Genomic DNA, 27239 nt, shown 5'->3' on the forward strand with positions numbered 1-27239 from the left:
CACTACCCTAGCTATAAGCAACCTGGAAGCATGCCGTGGCCCTCCCACGCTCGGCATCATCCTTGCCAGGGCCACACTTGCAGTGGATGCTTTGTCATAAACATACTGCACGTTTTGCTTATAGCTAAGCTTCCCGTCTTCATCATTCCCAAGTATTTGATGGCAGGCTTAGAAGTGATAATAAGATTCTCAATTTGAATACGGGCAAAATTTCTTTTACCGCGCTTGGTGATGAGGACCGCTTCCGTTTTTTTTTCCGCAAGTATCAGACCAGAACTCTCTAGCGAACCCTTAATAGCACTGATCGCTTCGCATGAGTATAACTTAGCATCTTCGAGGTGCTTTGCGACCACAACCAGCCCTATATCGTCGGCATAACCCACCACCGTGGCTTCCTCCGGAAGGGAAAGATTAAGTACGTCGTTGTACATGATGTTCCACAGCAGTGGTCCTAGTACGGAGCCCTGTGGGACACCCGCGGAAACAACGTACTCCTGGGATCCGTCATCAGTGTGATACCAAAGCCTCCGTTCTTGTAAATAGCTGGGGAATACCAATCTTCCCCAGAGATTCCCGTATTAGGTTCCAATTGGCCGAATTGAATGCACTTCTCACATCCAGGGTCCCTACTATGCAATATTTGCTAGTACTGCCCTTTCCGTGGATTGCATCTTCGGCCAAGCCAGTAACCATTTTGATGGCATCAATGGTTGATCTGGCTTTACGGAACCCATACTGCTGATCTGAGAGACCTCCCTGATTCTCAACAACCGGGAGTAATATATTATAGATTGCTCGCTCTAGCATTTTGCCCACAGCGTCTAAAAGACAAATAGGTCTGTAGGAGGTTGGCTCACCTGGAGGTTTGCCAGCCTTAGGCAGTAGCACCAACTTCTGTCGTTTCCATGACGCAGGGAATATCCCCTCGGATATGCACGCTTCGAACAACTCAGCGAACATGTCCGGTCTGGATTTCACGGCAAGCTTAAGGGCCCTATTCGGAACGCCATCCAGACGCGGAGCTTTGTTATCTCCTATCCTAGCGCAGATCTCCAGCAGCTCGTCACTGGTGACTGGCAGTATTACCGTGTCGTTCAGAGGTCGCTGGAAGTTTTCTATGCCCTCCTCTTGCTGTGGGAATAACCCCTGGATAATTTTAGCAACAGTGAAGAGCACGTGATCTGCGGAGATGATCGGCCTCTGAATCGCCCCATCACGATTCTATAGGCGCTCCCCCACGGGTTTACGTCCGCTTCCGAACAGAGAGAGGGTTTTGCGGGCTTCCTTATAGGCGCGCTCTTTCTGGCCTTGGTCGATTCTGCCTACCATCATTAGCAAGCCTTACCAAAAGTGATCCGTCACACTGCCAGAAGCATTATTTTTCAAACTGTTCAAAATCTCTTCTGGCTAGTATTGAAAATCACAGCCGGTAACAGTGTTGATGCGTACGGTTTATGGTAGCTAGCAGAACCCTGTTTCAGTTTATAGAAACTACTTTAATGGGAGCGTCTCCTCCTATTGTACAAAACAATGATTTTGACGGTCCTAATGAATTCCTCAAAGGAGAAATTTTCGTCCCCTTATAAAAGGATGGACGATAGCGTAACCTATATAGTTGACAAATCTATAACCGAAATCACAACCGTTTTGTTAAACGTAAAATTCGGCCCAATAAACTGCGGTAAACAGAAAATGGATGTGATCCTGCGGAGAAACTTTATAGGGTAAAAAACGGGCAGAGGCTGATGGATCGGTGTCGTGCGTTAGGACCTTGCCCTTACAGGATTACAACCGTTTGCAGCTTGGTCCCCTGGTTTCATCACCCACAAAATGCAATAAGTAATTGGAGCATTCTCCGAAAGGACAACTGACCCCCGAAACATCGATATTTGAAGAATAAAAAATTATACTTATACGATTTGCGCATTTTCTCATGGAACGTGCGCTCCCTGTACAGAAATGAAGCTGCTGAGCAGCTACCCGATACCCTGTCCCAATATAAGGCTGATGTAACAGCGTTACAGGAGATGCATTGGACAGGGACCGGTTTCCTGGAGAAGAGTCGCTACACAATATATTATAGTGGCCATCCAGTAAACCAGACTGCAGAGTCGGAGAAGAATACCGTTTACGAGTCAGTAGAACGAACCCTCGAAGCCTGTCCCAAGTATGATATCAAAATCATAGTTGGGGATTTTAACAGCCAAATAGGGAAGGAGCCCATATTCAGGCGATACGTTGGCTCCCATAGTTTACGCCAAAATACAAATGATAACGGACTGCGGATTATTCAATTAGCAGTATCACACGAAATGGTTGTTGGAAGTACCTGGTTTGCGCGGAAAGTGTTCGACAAACATACGTGGGCCTCTTCAGAATGGACCACTTTCAACCAAATTGACCACGTGTTGATCGAACGCCGCCACCTCTCAGCCTTGGTGAATGTCAAGCATACACAGCGGTCGGTATGCAGACAGGAGGTCCGTGTCTCCTTTACCCTTGCTGATAAGAGCGAGTCTGGCCACTTTTCAACGACAAGCAGCAAGTCTGATCGTTGGCAGAACACCAGTTTGTAAACTTTGCCGGGATGTCATCCGGACCTGGCGCCTTCTTGTTTTTCATAGTAAGAACCGAGCTTTCTTATTGTGAACATTTCCACGCTATTGACAGCAACCCGTACAGGATACCTGGTTGGGGGGGGGGGGGAGGGAGGCCGAAAATGCCCATACAATACGGTCCATCTGGTCGGTACTTAGTATACAGGGCATTCGCAGAGCCCCGATTTTCCGGGTGACAAGCTTATAGCCAAGTCGTCACGGGTCCTCATTCACCTCGTTGACAAGGTTCTGCTAGCCGCGAGCTTTGCTTTTATTTATAGCGCTGCGGAGTGTCCTTTTTCCTAATCTACCATATAATAATAACCATTAGCGCAACAATCCATATTGGATCAGATCCTTGAAATGTGTTAGAGGACTTCATTCATGACCGTAGTGGATACAGGATCCTACAGGATAGCCTGTAGGAGGCAATGTGGTCAGCATTGCGCTCGCCCGAGATTATTACGCTGATTTGACTCAGGTACTCATATGTGTATTCGAAAAAACCCCCGCGGCCATCTTTGATCCCTCCGTAAAGAATACCGTGTCATAGTCTTGCAACACGCCACCGGTCTTTCACTTTGCCCTGGTTGGAAGGTCCACAGCAAAGTATCTCGTGAAGTTTAGCTTGCATGTGATATAGTCCGTGGGGGATGCCCAGATTTCTCGAGGTATTTCACCTAGGATGTTGCTGTGGCCGTAGGACTTCGCTGTCCAGCATCCGGACTCACGTAGTCTGACGGCACTGCACGCTGCAACATATTTGATGTGGAGGTCTAGGGGGAGGAGATGCAGGAGTACATTAAAAGCACCTGCACACCAGCACCTGCACACGCGGTTCTTTGAATCCTATTAAGCTTCGTTCTATTGTATTTCTTCTTCAAAACCTGCCACCATACAATAGAGCCGTACGTCAGGATCGGACGCACTACAGCGGTGTACATCCAGAGAACCATCCTCGGCCGGAGACCCCATTTCTTTGCAAAGGTTCTCTTAAGGCATAGAAGGCTATACAGGCCTTCTTAACCCTCAGTTCTATGTTCAACCTCCAATTTAGCTTAGGATGTAATCCTGGATCCCCCCCCCCCCAGATACTTTACATTAGAGGAAAGAACCAATCTTTGTTCATTCAGCCATGGTAGATGGAATTCAGGTATCCTTGTCTTGGTGGTGAATAGCATCAGTTGCGTTTTGGTTGGGTTTATGCTGAGTCCGCATCTTTCCGCCCACAGGCACACCTTTCGCAACGCTCCTTCCATGATGTCGCTCATAAAAAACGAGCTATGAAAGGAAGCAAATGCAAAGAAAGCTGAAGAAGCTCCAAGTATGAAGGCCTAACGGCAAGACCAAATTATGTAAATGGTGATGCCACCAGGGCATCAGGTTCACTATTCCACGAGAACCTTCCCATATCTTCCTATGAACCTCCGCTCATGAATCTGAAGTTTCCTAACTGAATTAAAATTGAAAATCTCCGATGATATGATCACCTGACATCACAAACTCATGCGGGCTCTTCTGTATAAATGAATCCTCTTTGATGCAGTAACACTTCTTTGTCTCATCAAATCAAAGTCCTCAACAGACGACAATAATTAATTGGTTTTTCCAAATTTTATAACCAACGGCACTAAAAATCTTTATGTACATATGTCATCGAAAGTAAATTTAAAATTTTCCACATGTAATTGACCTCGTTAATTTGCAATCCGCTGCGACGCGCGAGGGAGCTTTTAAAATATATTAAATAATTTATTTTGGGACAGAGTTTGCCTGTGAATAATTTATTCGAGCTGCTTGCTACCCCCAAATCTTCCATCGTCCATTTTTCAAAAGCAAACTATCCCCATAGATACATGAGATGCTCCTGTGTAGGTGGTGTATGTCTGGCTGATGGGTTGCCTGGAATAAGGAGCAGATGCAATCGCTATATACCATATTTAGTTGTAAGATCATTGGATTAAATTGACTCTATTCCTTCTTATTGCATCCGTTCCAGAACCAACCGCCATATCAATGATCAACCTTGAGGATCTGCCTCGGATGGAGTCTCTGTCTCCCATCGTGGACCCGGCGATTCAGGACTTGAGATCTCCGCTGCCATCGCCACCCCCCATCACCTTTGGCCAGCGATACATGATCGAGGTAAGTGAATTTGTTTAATTTTATCTGACACCTCCAAATGGGGACATTGTATAAACAAATGTAATGCACTTTTAGTCGGTCTCCCCAAAGACTCCATCTGTCCCGCCCATGTCCCGCGAATGCCAGTCCCCGTCAATTAATTACAAAATAAATTTTAATGGCGAAATTGAAAAGGAATCCGAGTAAATCTAGAAAACTGCGTCTCCCACTAACTTCCCGACATCAATGGCATCACCCTGCTCACCGTCCCAGCCATGTGGGTCGTGTGTGGGTTGGCGTTTCATTGAACTGCAATCTTCAGATGCATCTCAGACGCCAGCGAATTTGCACATGTTCTCATCTGTATTTACTGCGGAGAAAAAGTCTTCGTTTTTAGAAAGTTTCATTTACATTTTGTTCAATCCAAAAATAATTCGTAAATTTTCCCACAGATTTCAATGTAAATTAAAGAAAAAGTAAACAAAGACGCAAAGGCAGCGAGCGCACGAGAGGGGGTAGGGGCTAGGCTGCTCAAGGACGAATTGTTATGGAGTTCTTTAGGAACATTGCACTTTTTCTATATGCGTAATTGTTTACATCATTAAAGTATTTTCGGTTCAGAGGTAAACATGAAATTTGCAGGAATAATAGAAAGTAATGGAAAACGTCGGCAATTTCCCTAGGTGAATTCTATCGGCGGCGCGTATACAAAAATAAGTCGCAAATTCCTGGCTAATTCCATCACCTACCGCAACAGCATCTCGTCCACAAATATTTGTTTCAGGCTGCATATTTTACTGCCTACGCGCGTCCTGTTTTCAAAGTTGCACTGTCTGGACTAATTCAGTTCAATGTCAATGTCCTCCAAAGCCACAGTTAATCTACATCAGCTTCACTGTTTCCAAGAATTTGCTGATGGCCTCACAACCTTTCCAAAGATTTTGCAGCTTTACTGATTTCCTTTTAGGTTAAAGTCATCATAAGATACTTGTGTAGATTTAAGTTCTATTTATACTATCCAGCAGGTAGCGCCTCCAGCACTGAACGTGTCTGAAAAAAAGGAGGAAGTTCGCGAGCCAGTCTAGTGCCAGGCCGCGAGCCGTGTCGGCGGCGACGCAGTGCATCGATGGAGGTGAATTCGCCACCGGCAATGCAGTCATGGTTCATGCCTCCGATGTACTACCACATCACTCCGCCCTCAGCTGAAATCGCGAGGGTTCAGCGGAGGAACCCGTTATGTGATCCCGCCAATGGTTTTACCGGGCGAACCTAACGCTTCGCGGGCGCTTGTTTGGAGCGTCCCCCAGTTCGACAAATGCCTTCAGCCTCCACAAGGAGACGCCTTTGGGCCCGCCCCGAACGTCGAGCTTGAAAGAGTGCTTCCTTTGCTCCAAGATTTTAAAGGGGCCCTCGTCCGAGGAGCGTCCACCCTAATAAGGATCTGTGAGGGCCCTGAGGGTGTCCACCTACGGTGGACGAAAGGCAAGGACCGCGACCACGATGGATCCTTTAGTGTCCGCCACCAACGTTCTAGCATTCCATTGGAGTCGGATGGTATACAGTGGTTCTGTGACGTTTGAAACCAAGGAGCTTGCTTAACTCCGAGTAAAGAATAGACTCAAACTGTATTCCTTGATCTGTGATGATTACGGCTAGTACACCAAAGTGGGGCATCCATTCTCGACAGAGGGCCTCGCACATGATTGTTCGATAATGTCAGTCAGAGGTATTGTTTCAAGCCACCGCGTAAACCTGTCGATGATTGTGAGACAATACTTGTATCCGTGCGAGTCTCGCAAAGGGTCAATGATGTCGAGTTTTGTGGAAGCGCTTGGTTGACCGAGACCTACTTCCTTTTTTACATGCTTACTGATTTTATACTTCTGGCACGCGATGCACTGTCTGGCCCAAGAGTTTACGTCCTTATTCGTAGACGGCCAGAAGTATTTTCCAGTGACTACGCAGTTTGTCGTCCTGATGTCTGGGCGCGCAAGATTGTGTACTGCTTGGAATACTTCCCAGTGAAAATCGGCCGTAATAAATGGCCTAGGTCCCTTATTTGAGGTCTCGCAGAGTTTGAGCCGAAGATAGGGAACTCCTTAAACTTGTATCTGGAGTTGGCCTTCAGGTTTTAAAGGTCTGCATCGTCTTTCTGTTCTTCGGCGATTGCCGTATAATCGAACGTGGCGGGGACTGTGACCTCCGAGATGCGAGACAAAACGTCCGCAAAGACGTTGTCTTTCCCAGACACGAGTTAGATGTCGGAAGTAAACTGACTGATGAAGTTCAGCTGCTGAAGTTGGCGAGGAGACGCTTTGTTGGGCTTCTGTTCAAGCGTCTACCCTCAAAAGAGAAGCGGAAGTGTTTAGTGGAGAGGTACGCGGCGAGTAGCTCACGATCATAGACGATATAGTTACGCTGAGCTGGGTTAAGTTGTTTCGAAAGGAAACTGAATGGTTGCCAGGTTTGATTCACCCATTGGTAAAGAGCGGCACCTACTGCTGTGTCTGAGTTGTTGTTTAACCGTTTCAAACGCCTGGACGGCCCCAGTATGCAACCTCGCGGGAGTCCTTGGTTTCGGCCCCAGATGAGTAAGCGTTAAGAATCGCTTTGTGATAAACAGCCTTCGGCGGGAAACAACAATAAAAGTTTAACATGCACCCGAAACTTCACAGATCCTTTTCAGTAGTTGGCAGGGAAAAGATTTTTTCACTTCAACCTTGTCTGGGTCTGGTTGAATTCCGTCAGGGGTAATCATGTGGTCGAGAAATTTCACCTGCTTCTGTAGAAGTTTGCTTTTTTCCACTTTTAAAACGAGCGCGGCCTCAAGGAACGTTGAAAAATGCACTCGAGATGGCCCAAATGCTGAGATTCGGAAGAAGAGGCGATCAAAACATCATCGATGTAAACGAAACAGAAGTTTAAGTTTCGTAGGACAGAGTGGATGAATATCTAAAATGTCTGCGCAGCGTTGCAAAAACCAAAAGTCATCCTGGTGAACTCGAAGAGTCCTAAAGGTATACAAATAGCCGCTTTCGGTATGTCCTTCGGGAGTAACAGGAATTTGGTGATACGCCTTGGCCAGATCCATCTTGCAATGGTCGTGCAAATAGGAAAGGGCAATGGTCGGGAATTGTCTGAGCACTCAGACACCTGTAATCTCGCAAGGCCTCCATTCGCCGTTTGGCTTAGGAACCAAATGGAATGGTGATGACCAACATCTATTGGAAGGTCTGCAAATATTCTGTTTCATGAGATCTTCGACCTCTTTCGTTACAACAACTAGCTTCTGGGCTGATAAGGGACGCACGCTTAAGAAGATCGAGGAGCCGGTAGTGTTGATGTGGCGCTACACACCATGCTTAACCGGCTGGGAGAAACTACTCCCAGTATTGATATCGCAATATTTTCCGAGGAGTGCGCGAATGCGATGGTCGGCAACATCCTCGAAAACAATGGAGAGAGTGTTGCAAGTTTTGCGGTATCAACGTTTTTGAACGGGGTACGAGGAGAAAAGACACCTCAGCACTCATGTCTACCAGAAAGCAACGCCTGCTTAGAAAGTTGAATATTGTAAGGTGACGTGGTACTGCGTTTCGGGCAGCCGTCGCTGAGACACGCAGGGAGCCTAGTTTTTTGTTGCATTGAAATTGCATCCGATGGTACATTTAGTCGTTTGAGCTCCGAATTTACGGTGGTACCAGCAAAACGCCGGGGCCAATGAAGGTCCCAGCGTGCGACTACCCGAATGCCGTTTTTGGGAAGCATACCTCGACCGTGACTGTGATCGAGATCTACGTCCCGAGCGCAAAGTATCTAAAGTGGTCGTAAGTCTGGACACGATGACAAGCACTTTCAGATCTTTCACTTCCTGACGTGTGTCTGTAGAGATTTTCGCGGCCGCAAAGCGTGCATACACCTCGTGGACTTCATCGGCCGTGGCGGACGGCACTTCCCGAGTTCGGTAGGCCAAGATGGCGCGGGTGCTTTCCGGGAGCCGCTGCAACTATAGGGACTTCAATAGCTCCCCCTTATCCCCACCCAGCTGCATCATTTCTCAAAGCAGTTGATTCAGCTTCGCTTCCTCATTCACTGACAACCGGCATATGAGCTGTTCTTTCAGTTTGGGATGGGAGCAGTCTTCCAATACGTCCGTGACCAAACCAATGAATGAAATTGAATGAAACTGCTGCCACAGTGGGGATTGCGCCTCCCGCAGTTTTGTATTCCCGAGACATGTGAACTAGCGAGCGAAGCGGAGGTGGAACACCGGAGCGGAACCCGACCACCGAAGCGAAAAAAACAGAATGAATTCACTCCACAGGGAAAACAACTCAGCGGAGACCGGAGCGAAATTTCCTAAAACCTTCCAAAAAGTCGCCCACCGACTCTTGCCGTGCCCTTATTTTATTGTTCGAATCAGAAGGAGAAGAGGATAAGCGACCAGCTTGTCCAGATTTTGGTCAAGGGTGGTGCTTCGACGGAGACAATGGGCGAGGTTGTCCCCAAGGTTATTTTGGAGTACGGCAATCTGCTACCTAAGATGGCCGAGAAGGTGGCCCTATATAAAGGGAAGGCGGAGGGGCTGATGGCTGAAAAGAGTAGCCAACCTGCCCCCTTGCTTGTGGCCTGTGTGATTCATGAGAATCACTTGAGGGACCGGATGTTCTTCGAGCGGTTCAAGAAGGAGGCGAAGATTGTTAGTCGCCCAATACGGTCGGGTCCTGAAGCTGCCAGCAATGCTGTGATTGAGGGCACTCCAGGGGTGATTCACAGGTTGACATCCATTGAAAGGGTGTATGTTAAGTGATTTAGTTACAGGGTCAGGTCGCATGACTTGCTCCCTGCGTGTTTTAAGTGTCTAGGTTTTGATCACCGCGTGGCTGACTGCCATGCAAGGGACCATGTCTGCGCACGTTACTCGCAGAGTGGCCATATGGCCTCCTCTTGCAGTATCGAGGTTTACTGGCGGAATTGTGCGTTCCGGAGCCTTCCGGCCGGGCATATGCTCCGGTTGATGCTTTGCCCGATTTACGCCGCAAGGGTGCCTCGGGTTAATGCCTGCCATTGAGCGCCATGTCGCTCACACTGCTGCAGTTGAACTGCGCCAGAGCGGCTGCCGTGATGCATGACCTCGGCCAGCACATGCTTGAGTATAACATTAGCATTGCCGTGTTACAGGAGCCCTGGGCAGTCAATGGCTGCGTCAGAGGTTTGCCTGGACACATGCGGGTGTTCACTGCTAGGGGGTCGGCCAAGGCGGCCGTCGTCATTAATGATACGCGTCTAGATTGCGTCTGCGTTGAGAGTTTCACTATTGAATGGGGCGTATGTGTCTCAATCCCGGGGAATTTAGGATGGTGGTTTTGCTTGAGCATGTACGGTCTACCCACAGACAACCTGGAGCAGTATATCGCGTACCTGAATGAGGTGGTTCCGCATATTCGCGGAACACCATTGATCCTAGGCATGGACGCGAATACGGTCTTCCATATGTGGTACAGCAAGATTGCCCAGCGCACATCTTGCCACCGTGTTACACGTAGGGGAGAGGTATTGTCCGAAGTGTTGTTAAAGCACGATTTGTTTTGTTTAAATATTCCGTCAACTGTTTCGACTTTTGATAGCTCCAAGGGCGTCAATGACATTGATACTACGTGTGTAAATGTAGCAGCAAAGGCGTTTGTCTAGTCTTGGAGATTGTTGGATTGAGGTCATGCTTGTCAATAAGGGTGTGAATTTGGGTGTTGATCCCCCCCTTATGCCGACGCATTGGAATACACGTGGGTGTAATTGGGGTGAATATGTTGCTCAGATGGAGGAGTTAGCCGGCCGCTCTCCCCTCTCTGAGTTTGTCCTCTTGTCTGTGGATGAAACGGTTGCGCAGCTGGACGATTAGCATGAATGATGGCATGCTTACGAAGCCCGAAGGAAGAGCTCGTAAGCATGTCACGTGGTGGACGAATGCTCTCCGTATTAAGTGGAGGGAAGTCCGTCGCCTAAGAAAGAGATTCCAAAGGGCGCGCCGTCTAAGTGTTGTCCGTCCTGATCTTGATGTTGACCAACTTAGGCTCGCCTATAGGCGAGGTGTCCTGTCTTATAAAGATCTGTTGAGGCAGTCTAAGGAAGAAGACTGGATGCGATTCGTTGGTGAGCATTGTGATGACCCTTGGGGGGTCATACAGGGCGATATCTCTTCTCCCGGCCCTTGGTAAGGTCCTGGAGAGGATTATGGTCCAGCGACTGGGGATGAAAACATCTCATCTGGTGTCTGACAGGCAGTATGGCTTTCGTACTGGTAGTTTCACCGACGACGCCTTAATGTATGTGAAAAACTTTGTTGTCCGTTGTCATAGCAAATACGTCATTGGAATCTTTGTAGATTTCAAAGGTGCATTTAATTACCTAAGTTGGTCGTCTGTATTGTCAAAGCTTTGTGAGTATGACTGCCAGGAATTAGCTCTGTGGAAGAGTTACTTCCATGGTAGAAAAGCATTCGTCCAGAGTGTCAATGAGCGTGTATGGGTGAAGGTGGAGCGTGGCTGCCCACAGGGATCTACGGCAAATCCATTTATATGGAACCTGATGACGGACGAACTGCGTACGGTCTCCACCGACGTCATGCAGGTCTTGTTGGGGGTTCCTCCTCTTGATCTGGAGGTAGTCCGGCATGCCACGGCCTACAGGATCAGGAAGGGCGTACCTTTGCTGCAAACCGATCTAGTAAGTGTTGATCAGGTGGAGGGTTAGGACCGCTTGCGGTCAAACGTGTGTTAAACGTGAGTGTAACATCTAAGTGGCAGCTTAGATGGAACGAATGTGGGAAAGGTCGGGTCACGTATAAGTACGTCAGATATATGTCTGCCAGAGGAAGTTCCGTCGTGGATTTTGGGCTTGAGATGGGTTTCTTCCTGACGGGGCATGGTAGCTTGAATGAGTTTCTCTTCAAGCGGAACCTTGCTTTCAGTCAGGATTGCGTTCTGTGTGGGGCAGACTCGGAGGACTGGTTCCATGTCCTCTGTGTCTGTCCGGTGTACTGTGACATCCGCAATTTAGGCGACATGGGCGTTCGTGTGGTGAACAGTATCTTTGATTTTAGCCAGTGCCTTGCTAGCAGTGAGACACTTCGATGCGCTGTCTTCGCGCGTGCTGCCTTCCAACGTAGGAAGGAGTTTCTCGACGCTGCTTTGCCTGCAGTATGATGGGCGAATGGCCTTAACGGCCGTGGTGGATAGACACCAGTCCTGTGTGTTTTGTGTTAGTGTTGTCTTGTGACGGCTTTTGTGTTGTATTGTACGCAGAGTGGTTGTTGACTGATGGAAAGGTTTCAATGCGTTTCTTCGCTCCGAGCTAATTCCAGTTAACCCGTTGGGGAGTACCGTCCCCACGTATTCGAGGAGGGCGATCAAGGGACTCATTTGAAGTGGCTTTGGCCACGAAGTCTCACCGGTGGTTATCTGGTACCATGGGAACCTGACGGCCCTCTGAGAACATACGCTTCAGGAGAATTCCTGGAGGATGTGTTCTCGGTCCGGTTATTTGCGGTTGGGCCCCTAGTGGGAGTTTCATGGTGGTTGTGGTTATGCCTACATCGCGGGCAGAGCTCCTCGGAGCTCAAGCGTGGAGTTGCGCTGTACATCTCGGGTGCCATACCCCTTAGTTGCGGCAGGGGTGTTAGATAGGTCTTGCATCCACTGGTATGAATGATGAGCCTGTACTCAGTACAAACCAGTACCGCTGTACCAATTATTGCAAGGTTCTGATTGTGGAGCATAAATCAATCCGTGTCCGAAGAGGACCGTGGGGTTATGCCTACACGGCAGGTACTCACGTTAAACCGCCAGGACTTTCATCCTCATCCATCCTCTCAATGCGTTGCAGCTTCTGTATCAGTTCATAGGAGGTAGCCACTGAATACTTACTATTCGTCGTCCCAAGGGCCTGGCACTCATTGATCAACCACTTGGCGATGTTGTATGTTGGTGAGTTCGAGTCCCCAATAATTTCTCGCATCTCGTCCAACTTCTTGCAGATTTGGGCCTGGCACTCATTGATCAACCACTTGGCGATGTTGTATGTTGGTGAGTTCGAGTCCCCAATAATTTCTCGCATCTCGTCCAACTTCTTGCAGATTTGCAGTTGACATCTGATTCTTAGAGGCGCAAAATTAGGCATTCGGAGTCGCTCAATGTTCGGGAATACCGCACTAGCTTCCTTCAACGCTCGATCGACCCTTTTGATAGATTCGGGAAGCGGGTTGTTCTGCAATTCGAAGAAGTTTCCACTCTCCAGTTTCCGAAAAACAGGCTGGTCATACTTATCTTTGTCCTTAACGACGAAGTTGGTTCCCTTGTCCGCCTTGAAAAAATATTATCACGTTTGCGTATTGTTTCTAAATGGCGTTTAGAAATGTTTAGCTGCGCGTTATTCCGAATGATTTTACTTATACCCGAACGAATTTCATCTTTAGTGCCATAGCCATCTTCCTAGGGCTTGTGCTTTTCTAAAGGTTTCTTTAGGCCTTGTTGATCCGTCAGGTCTTATCTCCGAGGTATTCCCGTCCCGCTTTGTTTAATTCGGATTTTGATGATCGTAATTCTTCTCCTTCTTAACTTTGTAGTCCTACAATACTTCCTATGAACATTTAATTAATGATAAGTTGCCTCAGGATTTCACTTTTGTTCTGCAGTTCAAAAAAGGTGTTTCTGTACAAACATCGTTCTTTCGCTGCGTCACCAGTCCCAAAAATAAGATGTTTGTCCTCTCCTTTTAGTTTGGACAAAATCTGTTTCGATTGGAGGCACATTCCCTGAATCGCTCAATTTAAATAAATGAAAGCAAATTTCCAATCACTCCAAATCGTTTAAACAATGGCAGGTCTCTATCAGCTACTTCTCCCACGCTATCGGCTTTCTGTCGCACGCTACATTCACCTCGCATCCAGTGGTGCCACCGCTAAAAATAACCGCCAAGCACACATTCCAAGAACGCGGATTCCCCCGCTTCGCACGCCGACCATTGTGAATCACCGTGGCGGCTGTAGGCCTCAATTCACACTCGCCAGCAGCTGTCAGACGACACACGGCTCGGTGGTGTTTGTGCAGTCGTCAAACAGACAGCGAAGTGGTTGTGTCGTCGCCGAGTCACCGTTGCTGGCTTCCCGCAAAAACCCGTGCATTTCCAATTGGACAACAAACGTGTTTACATCGCACCTGGCGCAGCGCGAGTGAGTCCGCGCCCGCCGTCCCCCCGTCCCGTGCAGTGCATGCTTGGCGTTCGCAGTGTCTGAGTGCGCGTCCGCCGCCAATTATCATTTTGCCCGATAAAAACACGGCGCCGACACAGCTTGCGGACAATTGACAGTCATCCAATCGGAAGACACGCACACCTCCGTGCAGCGTTCGAGAAAAAACGGCACCTCGCCGTGTACGTATACGCGAAGTGTCAGTGACACATAGTGCCCGACAGTGTAGTGGTGGGAAAGTACCAAATCCCATTTATCAGTTCACAGTAGTGCGACCCATTTGACAAGCTCGTTGTGCTCCCCAGGGTTCAAAATAAGGGCCAAAGGGCGCCAAGTGAATTCAAAAATTGCGCGCGCCCAAGTCGCCACTCGTCCCTGTTGCAAAGTGCCCCAAACAAAGGAAAATTTCTTATGCGCGTAGAAATGCGGAGCGAGTCGCGGTGATGATGTGGGGCTTCGCATCCGAAAAAATGCGTTGCCCGTGAGTGTGAATATATAAATAAATAAGAAGCGAATCGAGCGAGCTGTTTGCTCTTGGTCATACGTAACCCCTAAACGAGATCTCGACCAGCCGTTTCAAGTTCAAGGCCGCGCGGCTGGCAATCTTTTTTACTCTTGGGAAATAGACGCAGACGTTAATCATCCGAGTGCGGACAACCAAACAAAAACAAAGGAACCGAAAGAAAGAACGTAGAAAAGTGTGGGCGACCATCGCATTGCCTTTGTCCATTTCTCCCCCGATAAGAATAAACAACGAAAAACAGACAGTAAATAAGTTCCCTCCCCCCTCAGCGACTAGACCGAAGGAGAAATGATTTCCTTCAAGAAATCCTACGCAGAGCAACTGCTCCAGCTGGCGCTAGCGCTCAGCCTGTTGCAAGTCGACCCAGACAGTTACCTGGGTCACGGCTGGGACAACCATCTGGAACTCCGCAATGGAGACGGGTGGCAGCTGGAGATGCTGCGCGCCGTCCCGATCTCCGAATATCCTTACGCAAACCGAAAAGCTGTGATTCCACTGATTGAGGACCTGGTCCGATTCGATAGACATTCGCAAAGCCTAAATGACATCACGGCGTATCTCCTCAATGTGCAGAACTCGCAGAACAATCAGACGAGCTCCAACCAAGAGGCCGAACCTGGAGGTGGACCGGGAGCGGTTGCAGTTGAACTTCCACCGATAACGACAGCCCCTTCGCCGCCGAACAACACAGTCGAATTGGATCTCTTCCTCAATGCCGATCACTTTGCTGACCAGGCTTCGATGATGGACCAGAATCTCGCCGACTTGAGGGAATATGGCGATATTCCACTTTCAAGTTTTCCGTACTATGGACTGCCGTTGAAAGATGAACCTCCGGACATGTTGCCCGTGGGTTTCCAGGTGAAACAGGAGCAACCCAGTACAAGCTCAGGTAGCACGGCTGGCGGAATTGACGACTTCTTCAATCCGGAACTTTTCTCTCTACGAACGAACGATTCTGAGGATTTTCGAAGGGAGGATGCCCTCGCAATTAAGAAGGAGGCGGAGGAGGATGAATCTGTCCCTGAGGATTTTGCTGCAGAAGTAACTGTTAAAAAGGAGGAACCTGATGATAACTCAGATGGGAATTCTACGGCCGATGTTTTTTACAGTTCGGTGGAGTTAACTGAAGAGGTTTGTATTCAATAGATTTCTGGATTGAGAGGCTTGAGGTTATCACTTCGCCTCTTTCATTTGATGTAGTTTTAGAGAGAAGAGAGAGAGAATTCCAAGGTCAGCGATACACATCAGAGAAGTTAGGATCACAGTTAGATACTAGACAGCTACCACACTCCCCCTTGCCCCTCAATGGGGGAAATCAATGCGAGTACATACAATTTCAAATTGTTTTGCCCTTGAGCATGAGCGAGATGTAACGAACATCCGATCAGCTGTGTTTGACATACCGCCCGGACTTGCCAATGTATTGATGAGATTGGAAAGTTTTTGCTTATGGATAAGTGAATACGTAAAACAATTTTTTGCTATATGGGTGAGTACCCCGAAGTACCAGAATAGCAAAAGCTCACCGATCTCTCTCTTACCAATACGATTTGACGATTTGTTTAGCGTCTCTGATGCGTACAGATAAGCTTCTGCAAGCACATTCGCAAGTGGGGTCATTTTAGTAAGGGTACTGCCTATAGTAGATCTACTGTGGTTAGGATGACATGCGCATGTGCATGTTGACAATATCTATGTTGCGGCAAATGATGTAGTTAGTAGTAGTAGTCCATCAAACCCGTAAAAAGTTTGAAAAAGTTACCTAAATCAAAATAGGTCCTACCTTGTTATAGGAAAGTGAGGCCGGGGCGGGATGGGTAGTCCTTATCCGGCAGCCTTTTTCAAAGCGGTGGGAATACGTGACTTTCTGTTATAAATTCTCTAAGACAAATAATGGAAGTTGACCAGATTATAGATCAGTAATAGGCGACTTGTGTGTGTCCGGATAGCTGAGTGGTTAGAGCACAAGGCTGTCGTACGAAAAGTCACGGTTCAAATCTCACTGGTAGCAGTGGGATTTATATCGTAATTTGACGTTGGATACCAGTCGATTCAGCTGTGAATGAGTACCTGAATCAAATCAGGCGAATAATCTCGGGTGAGCGCAATGTTGACCACATTGCCTCCTACAGTGTACTGTAATGTACCGTTACGGTCTTGAATGAAGTGCTCTAAACACTTAAAGGCCCTGATCTAATATGGATTGTCGCGCCAACGATTATTATTATTATTTTCCGAGTTGTCACAATCTGGGCAGATGCCGGATTTTATCTAATACTAGCACTAAGTGCCAAGCATTTAGGCTCGGATGATCCAACCTATTTAAAAACTAAAGGCGCGCTGGTGGTAGTGGCCGGTGGTAGGTCAATGGGAGAATCCGTCGAATCCGCAACATCAAGCACGTATGCAAAATGGTGCACTTCTGCATCGTTTGAACCAGACTGTGTGAGAGTTCCAGCACATCAAGGGAAGGCATGAGGGATTTAGGTACAATACCTGTAGCTGACAATATTGTGGGACCTTTTCTTTGATTTCTCGAGCCAGTGGCTCATAGTTCACCTCCTTCTCCAGGTATTTCCGTTCGATGTTGCTATTATGGGTAATAGCAACATCAATAATATACGCGGAGCGTCCCACTTTGTCAACTAACAGCACGTTAGGCTTGTTGTGCGGTATGTGGCGATCAGTCAGAATCGGTCCCAATACATGCTGCCAGCAGAACTATCAAGCACTGCTTGCAGCTCATGTCGGTAAACCGGACATGCTCCCGTGATCAACCAATGCTGGTATGCAAGGTTTTGATGAATCACCTTACATACAGCATTGTGCCTGGTAATGTATTGCACCAGAACCATAACAGTACAGCCAGAAATGAGATGGTCCAACGCTGAACTACACATTCTGCACTGGTCATTCTCCACCCGTTGTTTCTTGATGAGCTTTTTATAAGCTCGGATGGCGGCCACGCCGTCCTGAATGGCACACACGAATCCCTCCGTCTCAGCAACGAGCTCGCCAGCACACAGCCATCTGTTCGACAAATGACTGCCAGAGACAATTCATGTGTCTACCGTGCATTGTCTTCGACTTCCATTCTCTTGGGCCGACTTCACCCCACTCAAAGGATTGAAAGATCGATCTTTCAAGTTAAGTGGAGTCAGCCCCCAGGCTGCCTTACAGACAGCCGCATGCAAGGAACTCGCCTGCTCTTTGCTGTAAAAATAAGCGCGTAGCGAGTCGACTTGGCGATGATGTTGTGCCGCCACCTTAACCGATGTCATTAGGCAGGTTCATCCGTTCCACGGCAGAATTTGGATGATGTATTCGGAATTTGGACATAGTTTTCGGTATCCGCCCCTGGACGTTTTCCAGATCGGTCTTCGTCTACGGAAATATCCCGAATGCATAAGCCAGTCAAGGGATAGCGAATACATTCAATGCGCTTATTTTATTCGTCCCCGAGAGATGCGATTTCAGCACCAGCTTTACGCGTCGCAGCAATTCGGACAGCAGAGAATCCTTCAGATCACCAACTCGAACATGGGTTCTTTGCAGAATTCCTAGGTACTTGTAGAAGTCTGTCTCGGTCATACCTTCGATGTGGAAGTCACCAATGCTATGTCCGGCATGCGGTTCGTGATGACCTTTCCGGATGACTTGGAGTCGACACTTGTCTAATCCAAACTCCATCCGAATATCATGACTGAACATGTCTATTATTCGCAACAGCATACAGCTAAGTACATCAAGTGTGTCACTTCGCACTTAGTAGGTAGGCTTTACCTTATTGCAAAATCATGCCCTCTAACATCATTCAGTAGCCATTAAAGTGGGTTCAGTGCCATACAAAACCAAAGGGGACTCAACGGAAGATGCCCCTCCGTATAGGGATGGTCTCCGAGGTATTATCACCCTCAGATGTACGGACTGATAAGGTGGTATGCCACCCTTCCATGAGCGTCGCCAAAAACTTTACTACTTTGAGCCAATGAGCTGGTACACTAGCATATTCCAGGCGGAAATGTACGCCATAGACAAATGTGCCTCCTTTAATCTGCAAAGGAACTACAGGGGGCAGAACATAGCTATTCTCACCGATAGCCAAGCAGCGATCAAGGCACTTAGGTCCAACCAGATGAACTCTAAACTGATATGGGAATGCCTTGAGAGACTGAATACACTCGGCTCGTCCAACAAGGTCTAGATACTTTGGGTTCCAGGCCATGCTGGGTTGGAAGGCGGTGAGGCAGCGGACGAACTAGCCAAGAAGGGAGCAGGGACGCCTTTACAGGGGCCAGAACCCTTCTGTGGAATCGGAAACGGTTTCATGGTTATGAATCTAAGAAATGAAAAGGGAACGGTTGAGGGAACTATACTGGGCGGGCCTACCAGGGATGGAGCAGTCCACGGTGCTTATTGGGCGATACGAACCCATGCGCACAATGGATTGCTTGAACCTCACCAAAAAGAATCTCCGAATCATAGTGGGAATTCTCACTGGTCATTGTCGGCTGAACTATCACCTAGGGAAGCTAGGGATATCTACGGACACTGCCTGCAGGTTTTGTGAGGAGGAGGACGAAACCTCTATACACGTCCTAGGACAGTGTCCGGCACTTGTGCAAAGTAGGTCGGGGCATCTCGGAGAACAATTAATACCAAATGCAAAGCTGAAAGATCCGGAAGTAGGGAACATACTAAAGTTCCTAACAGTTGTAGGTCTGCTTGAGATACTATGATCAATAGGTACACTATAACTAGTAAAAGGGGCGCAATAGTTCTTCAAGGACGCGGTGCGACCTTCCCTTAACAGAATAATAAGCAAGTAATCGGTCTGGTGTCTGCGGGGTCCTCCATCGTGTCCTTAGGGATAAGGTAGGTAATCCCCGCAGCGAAGAAGGGTGGCAATTCCTCCGGCCAACTTATGACCTCATTTACACTGCTTGCCAACCGAATGTGTACGCTGGTAAATTTCTTATACCAGAAATTCTGCACCCGATCCAGACCTGGGCCCCTCCACTTCTTCGAGCTATTTATGGCTCGCCGAACTTCCTCTTTGGTAACATCCACTCAACATGCTGGGCGGGTAACCCCCAAAGTCCACTCCAATACTCTTTCGCTTCCATCACCGAAATCTGTACTGTCTGGACGCCCTGTTGGGATTCGTTGAGAGATCTGAAAAAGCTCCGCTGGTTCCTCGGGTATGTTGAATTCCGGACACGTCTTGAATGACTTTCGCCATACCGTCGTAACCGACTGCATATGACAGAAAGTTTCTGCTTTAGTGTGTCCAGAATTTCAACTACGGGTGTCTCACTGGGGATGGCATAGTTCCGGTAGATCCTCTGCACTTTATTTCTCACCCGTCTGCTGGCATTGCCAGTGGTGATCTGAATCAGTCTAGCATTGTCCTGCCTTAATGAGTCTCGCCGATGTTTCAGACGAATTTTCCATGGTGGATCTCTTTGATCACTCAAACCATTAACAGGAAAGCGAATCTTCTGACCGCGCAATCTGATAGCCGCAACTGCACCACAATACACAAGTGATTGTAGTTGCAGCAGCGACATATCAGCATACAACCGAGATGCAATCTCATCGTTGATTTGAGATAGAATTGCCGGAGTTGCTGGAGATGCATAGAGTCTGGGAATACCTGGTCTATGCAAAGGATCCATATCCGAGAATTCTATATACGCTCTTTGGAATTCGTCTCGGACCTCAGCGGAAACCTCAGCTGGACAATGGAGGAGAGTGTTTGGGCGAGTACTGAAACTGTTGCCTGCAGTGTGACGTGGTGTTGTTGATGCCGCCGCCTCTGCCCGCATCGACTCTCAGTCACCAGTTTCCCCGATGACCTCAAGTCGAACACGTTCCCTGATGGTGGCCGGGATTGTATCGCTGCGAGTAATAAAGCGGTACTGGTCTATGACTCGCTGCACCATCACGTGAGCGAATTGGGGGAAACGCTTGACGAATCTCTGGTGCAACAAGGGGCGATAAGATGTTGTACTTGCCCCCGGCGTTATTTCGTAGTAGGAGCGGATGATGAAGAGGTTGATTTCTTCAATCCACTTCATCCGCTGCTTACGTGAACCTGCTGAAGTGGTCGCCACAGATTGTGGCGAAACAGCTGCAGCAGGCGGAGCAATGCTCCTGGTCGTCGTGGGATCTAGCCGTCCAACCGCCCCACGACTAGTGGTTTCGACGCCATACTGTCCATTACGGGAGCCCGACCCAGTCACCAAATCAGACGACTCCCGCCGGTTATCCGCACCGGACCTTAAATTCCTTCTTCTTCTCATAGATGAATTTGCATTTTATGCCTAACTGCCAGGTGTGGGGATAGCTTCCCCAGTGAGTAATCTGCAAGACTGCAATTTCCTCATATATCCCCCTCCGACGCTGCGTTGGCGTACATCCATTCAAACTGAAGCTATCCATCCCTCCTCCTTTCACGACCGGGCTTGTGACTGGCTACGGCGAAGTTATAATTATTATTATCATAGTTGGCTGCCATTGCCTCAGTTTTATCGGGGAAACTAAGTCGATCTCGTCCCCTTTTTGCCGAGACAAGGCTAGTTCAAACTGGGGGTCGCCTGATACCCAAAGTTCACCGTTTGCGGCCACATCTTAACCCCTGTGACCATTCAGCCCTCGACACGGTAGTCACACCTTTATCGGTTGGTTTCAGGTGTCACCTCCGTTTCCTTGAGGATCTTCCTTACTGAGTTCCCTCACCACGACAAGGTAGGTACTCTTCGACGGACTCCAATGACTCTAAGATTTCAACTAGTTAAACTTGAATCAGTCATGGCTGTGTGTAACTCTAAACTTCCTGCATTTAGGTACCTACTACCTCTGGATTTTTACCCACCGGGCTAGAAACCTACACATATGTTGTTCAATAGTGAATTATTTAAGTATAAGTTATCCCTCCATTGCTGTTCCGATTTCCTTCGTCGAAAGGCCCCTCTTTTTCCCAACTCCTACATTTCCAGTAAAATCATGAATCAATTAATTAAAACACAAAGGATGAACGCATCCAACAAACAGTAGAAAACTATCTCATCGACCTTCGCCCACATCTCTAGAGTCGTTTCCATAAATCCACTCATCTCCAAGGCGTATCGGGCAAAATCAAAATACGAAAACGCACCTCCCAGCGAACATCAAAACAACCAACTCTCGAGGAAAAGTCACAAAGAAAACTTGTTTGTCGTCAAAATATCTAAATCACACACTCCGCGAATGATTCATTCAATCTGTGTGCAACAAAGTCAAGTGACGAGTTTGGGTAGATACTCTTCTAGCCGCTCTCTATCGTGACAAATCCATTCGTTGGCAATCCAGCGCAACTCAGCAATCACTGAAATAAACCAAGAATGCAACAAAGAATTAGAACGAGGATACTCGGTGAATTCTACAAACCTGACCCGCAAACAAACACGACCAACGACAATAATCTCGAAATCCGAAAGTCACAGATACTCGCCAGCTAACACGACACATAGTTGCAAGGTGAGAGCATCAGTTTCGTGGACCAAATTGCAATTTAGAATTTGTTTATTGCGTTTAATTACCGCGCTAATAGCGTTAATCTGTCCAGGGAGCAGAATGTGGCGAAGGAAGATCGGATCCATTAACTCTAGGAGTGAGAGTGCCGTGACGCATGGTGTCCCAATTTTCTCGAAAAAGCGCATTTTATTGACCATTTACGAGTTGCAATTGATACGCTCGTTGGTTGCACCGAATGCACTTTGAGTGCAGTATCCAGCGCATCACCTTATAAGGTGTTGCGAGATATTTATGGCTGATTGCTGAGGTGATTTAAGCGCAGAATTGATACAAGGACATCGATCGACTGGAAATTTTCCAAATTTAGGTTTGGGCTTTGAAATACTTGAGAATAATTAATTACTCACAATAAAATTTACGTCGTTTCGGACTCTAGAAATGGATTTTTATGGATAAGTTGAGGTATCTTGGCAAGTTTTCGGATTGGAGATGCAGTTCGGTTGCTTTATAAGGCATGGGAGTCGAGCCAAAGCAGTTACAGTAGGTTCTAGACGTAGACGTAGCTGTTCTGGTAGTGCAACTAGTTCTCAATGACATCATTTTGGTTAACCGATTTTTAGTCAAGATTTGTGCATTCTATAAAGTATCGCGAAAAAACACGATTTAATTATCATGAGCTGATTTGAATTTGGAAGAAAGAAACGGTTGTATCTTTTTGTATAACCATTGTTTCCTTGAGAGATTGCACGATTCGTTTCTAGACAGATTAAATCCATCTCAATGCGCTGCTAATCAGAAAACTTCTAAAACCAGCCTGAGGCCGGTAGAAAGTAGGAACAATACAAGTCCAGCTCCAGTTCCGCTTCAAGTCAGCCCCTCGTTAACTAGTTCCCTCTAAGCGATGAACGTCTGAATGAATATTAATTTGTTCATGCCCCCAACTGTAATGAAGAAAGAGCGACTATTGCTCAACACCATCACCTGGCACAGAAATAAGAAAGGCAAACCCAGAACTAAACACCGAGACCATTCTCGATCAGAAAATTTTCCAAAAATCTTTGGACTTTTACCAGCAGAAATCCGGTTTTGCAGCAGCTTAATAGCGCTAATATTATTGGTGTTCATTTTTCAAAAAGGTCAATCGACATAAGAAAAGATAATAAAAGATGGATGAATTAGAATCAAGAATCTAACACCTGTTGCTCTGGAGCTCGGCCACAGTTCGACTTGAAGATGTAACGCGAAATTTTTCGCGATAGTTAAACCACGAGGTAAACACATTTTTGAAGTCAATGACTCTCCGCGGGGCATGAAGATGATTATTACTTATGTAGCTTGTTTTGGCAAGTTTCAGCTTGATAAGCGGAGTTTAGAAGTAGTTTTATCTCTTATGTAGAGTAAGAGGAGAATGTCTGTCAGCTTAGCAACCATTAGCTTATTAGCTTGAATAAAGTCTACTGGGAGCGTTTGTTCGGAAAATTTGGATATTGCTCTGTATATTATTTTGTTCAATTTTAATCTTTAATTTTTGTAAATTCGAGCATCGTGACCTATGGAGGTGCATCCCACTATCAGATTTTTCTCAATTCCATAACGGGGGAAAACCAAAACTTTTAAGAATCTTGGATTCTGGTTTCACTACGTTCCCTGGGCTAAAACCATCCTTACATTAAATTGGGCAAAAAGGTGTCAGTGGTGACTTCGTTGGAAAAATAGAATCTATTTTAGCCGTAAAAGTGGTCCCAAACTGACTCGTCCCATGAAATATTATGTATCTTGTTGGGGCATTCAGCCTAATAACTGATATTTTATTTCGAAGAGGATAGTCTATCGTTTCATGTAAACATCGGGAGTCAAGATGAGCACCGACGTACAATATTTAAAAGATGCAATACAACACCCATGTTTCTATTGGAACCGGGACCGTTCTAAACCTTAAATCGGACTAAGAATCTTCTTTTATGAATATTTGTTCCACTCTGCAATTCAACATCACTAAAAAAATTCCTTGGTCTGCACTCTTGATCTCTTCTTTCCCCACCTGGCCGTGCGCTTTCTCTCAGTACTTCCTTGTACATCCCCGTACGTCAAAATTAACGCTCACCATTCAGTCCTTGAGACTCTGCGCATAAATCAGCTAAGTTTAATTTTCGCACAACTAACTTCGTATCAATCAATGGGAACGCATATCAGCTACATTAATCTCTGATTAAACCCTTAGTAATTTTACAATACTCTTTTCGATTTGCTACCCCAATTGCGTTTCTTCTACTCTCAACTCTGCACTCTTATCTAGCTTGGTTCACCAGCACTATGGAAGAAGTTTCTTTCTTCCTCAATATTATGAGCCTTTCTCATTTGAAGATTATGCGTTCCTCTGTGAAATCAATGACTAAGGTAATGCAGAAGCGATATTTGTTGAGCGTGGAAGCAGTCACACCCGTAACTCCACTCACCCACATCTATTATTTTTCCAAGCTCCACTGCCAATTCCCCATAACCGTCCTGTGACCTACTCTAAACTTATTCTTTTCCATGTTTACCTCCTCGCTTGTCGTTCCTCTCCCTACTTCTAGGTTGGTTTGGAAAACTCCTTATTAATCTCATTCTCGAAAACGGTGAAAGATTCATCAAAGGCTGGTTGATTGCGCACTTCGATCGGCTAATAGAGAAAGGGCAACATGACTTCGTGAAATATCTATCTACTGCTTCTAACTTTCTCGATTTTATTGACTTCGTTGCTAAATGCAAATGCCTAAACTTAGTTCAAGCAAGAGGTACAACCGCAATATTCTCCTCGCCCAATTCTCTCTGCTCAATTTTGCCTCCTTCCTTTACAACCGTGCCTTCAAAGGTTCTTTTCATGGTTACCCATCTCTTTCCATCTCTCCTTTCTTTAGAGGATCTATACTACGCCCCCTAGTTCTCCTATTTTTTGGCGTTATTTGGGTCTATTTTGCTTCCGCTGGACTGCGCTCTCCTGGAATCCAACATAGATACTCTGGTGCATTTGTGCTCGGTGAGCAAGGTAACACTAAATGTCAAAGAATGCCACTCAATGTGTTACTCACTTACATCCACCGCCACATTTTAATCTCTTGTTGAACAGCCCTTATCATTTCGTAGTTCCTTCCAAGACCTAGTTGTAACATTCGACGATAAGCCTCGTTTCAGTCCCTACTCGGGTCCCCCTCCTCCAGGGTCCCGGGCCGATCCAGACCTCCTTGAGATTTTTCAACTCCTTCCTAAGAAACATCCTTAAATATTGCTCCTCAGTTTGGTCTCGCTTCTGCAATTATAACTGCCTTGAAGCTGTAGAACGCAGTAAGGGCTTTCTCCGTGTGGACTATCTTTCCCGGCCCTGGGGTTTTATGCTCCTATTCCTACAACAACTTCAAATCTTCTTTGATATGGGTACCCAGTTCTATATTTGGTTGGTGGACAGCTCTGGCTCTTCGGATATTGTCTTTTGCCTTGCTTCTATAGCACGCGTGGTGTGAACATTTTTGAACTTCCCCTTGCCAAGCTACTTTCACTCTTCGATCCCGGGATTATCTATCCAGTGATGCTGAAGAAGAGTTTAGAGAACGATTTCGAGAAAACATCTTTGATTTTTATACCAAATCCTGGAAGGAATGACTATCCACACGCAAAGAATTTCTACTTAGTAAATCTGAAGTGCAAAGAAAATTAAAACACACTACACCGATGGCTCAAAATTAAAATAAGGTTCTAGGATAAGAGGTTTACTTCTCAGAAGCAAAACGAGAAGTGTATTTTTCTTCCATTGATCACCTCAAAATACCTTCAATACCGTGGAACTACTCTTGGCGCCTGGTCGTAGTGACGTAGAAGGAACTGAATTCTCGAATGCCCTTTCAAAAGAAGGTTTAATTAATCTTAACTTTGCCAGGACCGGAATTTGTAATTAGAGTGCCACTAGCATTGGCAAATGCTGCTATAATAAACTGAAAGTAGCCTTTCAATAAAAACAAGAGGCAGAGAAATACCACCAGACATACCAAACTATCCTGCCGAGGTATATATATAACTCACTAACTGGACATATATTCAGAATAGGAGTAGATGCTTATATAGGAGGAAGCGGAAGCTCACATCAGCCATCAAGATTTTTGGTACTGATATACTTCAATTGCTGTGAGCATATGTATTTTCGGTGGGTTCAACTAATGCCGCTTCAGTGAAACGAGTTATAGGTCGTCCATGAGAACTTCCTCAAATTTGCACTCTTTCATGACTAATCGGTCAGCGACGGTGTTGGTGCCATTCCGGAAAATTTTGTTTAGCGTTGTGCCTGTTCTTTAGGTGTTTGCATTCAGACAATCAACCAACGCTGGGTAGCGGAACTTTGGGTATTTGAGAGCAGGGATAAAGAATTATATGTTAGGATTTTTAAGTACATACATTTATAGTCTTTTTCCAGTTCGATAGCCAGGTCCTCTAGGTCGAGTTCGCCCCTTTTTCCGTCGTAGACCTGGTTCGGATGAAGTTGAAAGGCGCTTAAATTATCATATAGCGTATCAATCCATTATTGTCTCGGTCGGCTAATGTTAGCTACGGCGCGATGGTTTAGGGGATAGAGCGTCAGTCTCCCGATCTTGTTGCTCTGGGTTCGGATCCTAGTCGCCATGGGTATTTGTGTTTGCCTTGCATTTATCTCGCTGCTGTGAGCTTATCACTTGCACCGTGTTAAGTATGATGATAGTGAAATTGAAGCACTATCTGACTGTGTGGATGTCTTATACTCCACCAAGGAGTGAACAGGAAACACTAATCTTAGCTAGTGATTTTTGGCAACGCGGATTACATGACTATACAATCGAAGATGCCCCCACGATTTCTTCACGATGGATGCAACACTATACCAATCGCGGATGTCCTCATTTCGAACAAGATCAAGCGTGCTACGCCACTGATCCTGATCCAACGAATCATCATCGTCTCCATTACAGAGAGATGATGCTCATAAACTTTAGTGTCAGTGGTAGTGCCTATTTCATTGGGTTCGGTCGTCAAAAATTCGTTTCATGCATACTCGATTGCAGACTGTGCTGCCCGAGACAATCATTGTACTTTTAAAAGAGAACTCTGCTATGAGAGGAAAATATCGTCTGCATGGAGCTATGTGTAGGTCGCTAGATGTTGGATGTCCCGGTAGCTCATGGTTATTTAAACGATGTGGATGCGATTTTCAAGAGCGAAGAACTTC

At 46.6% G+C, this 27239-nt stretch overlaps 1 protein-coding gene across 2 annotated transcripts in view; it reads left to right on the top strand.

The window, feature by feature from the left end:
* The window catches only part of LOC119646429 (segmentation protein cap'n'collar), a 332005-nt gene that overhangs the window by 34931 nt on the left and 269835 nt on the right, over positions 1 to 27239 (top strand). Inside the window, exon 2 of one of the 2 annotated variants that reach the window (XM_038046878.1) lies at positions 4597 to 4742. In XM_038046878.1, the coding sequence (XP_037902806.1) occupies positions 4614 to 4742 (129 nt within the window). In that variant the 5' untranslated portion in view covers positions 4597 to 4613. Of the gene's footprint in view, positions 1 to 4596; positions 4743 to 13817; positions 15623 to 27239 lie in introns of those variants that run through there. The other variant, XM_038046877.1, reaches the window with a different exon arrangement.

The sequence above is a fragment of the Hermetia illucens genome, chromosome 1 (genome assembly GCF_905115235.1).
Source record: "Hermetia illucens chromosome 1, iHerIll2.2.curated.20191125, whole genome shotgun sequence".
In the NCBI taxonomy this organism is placed as follows: Eukaryota; Metazoa; Arthropoda; class Insecta; order Diptera; family Stratiomyidae; genus Hermetia; species Hermetia illucens.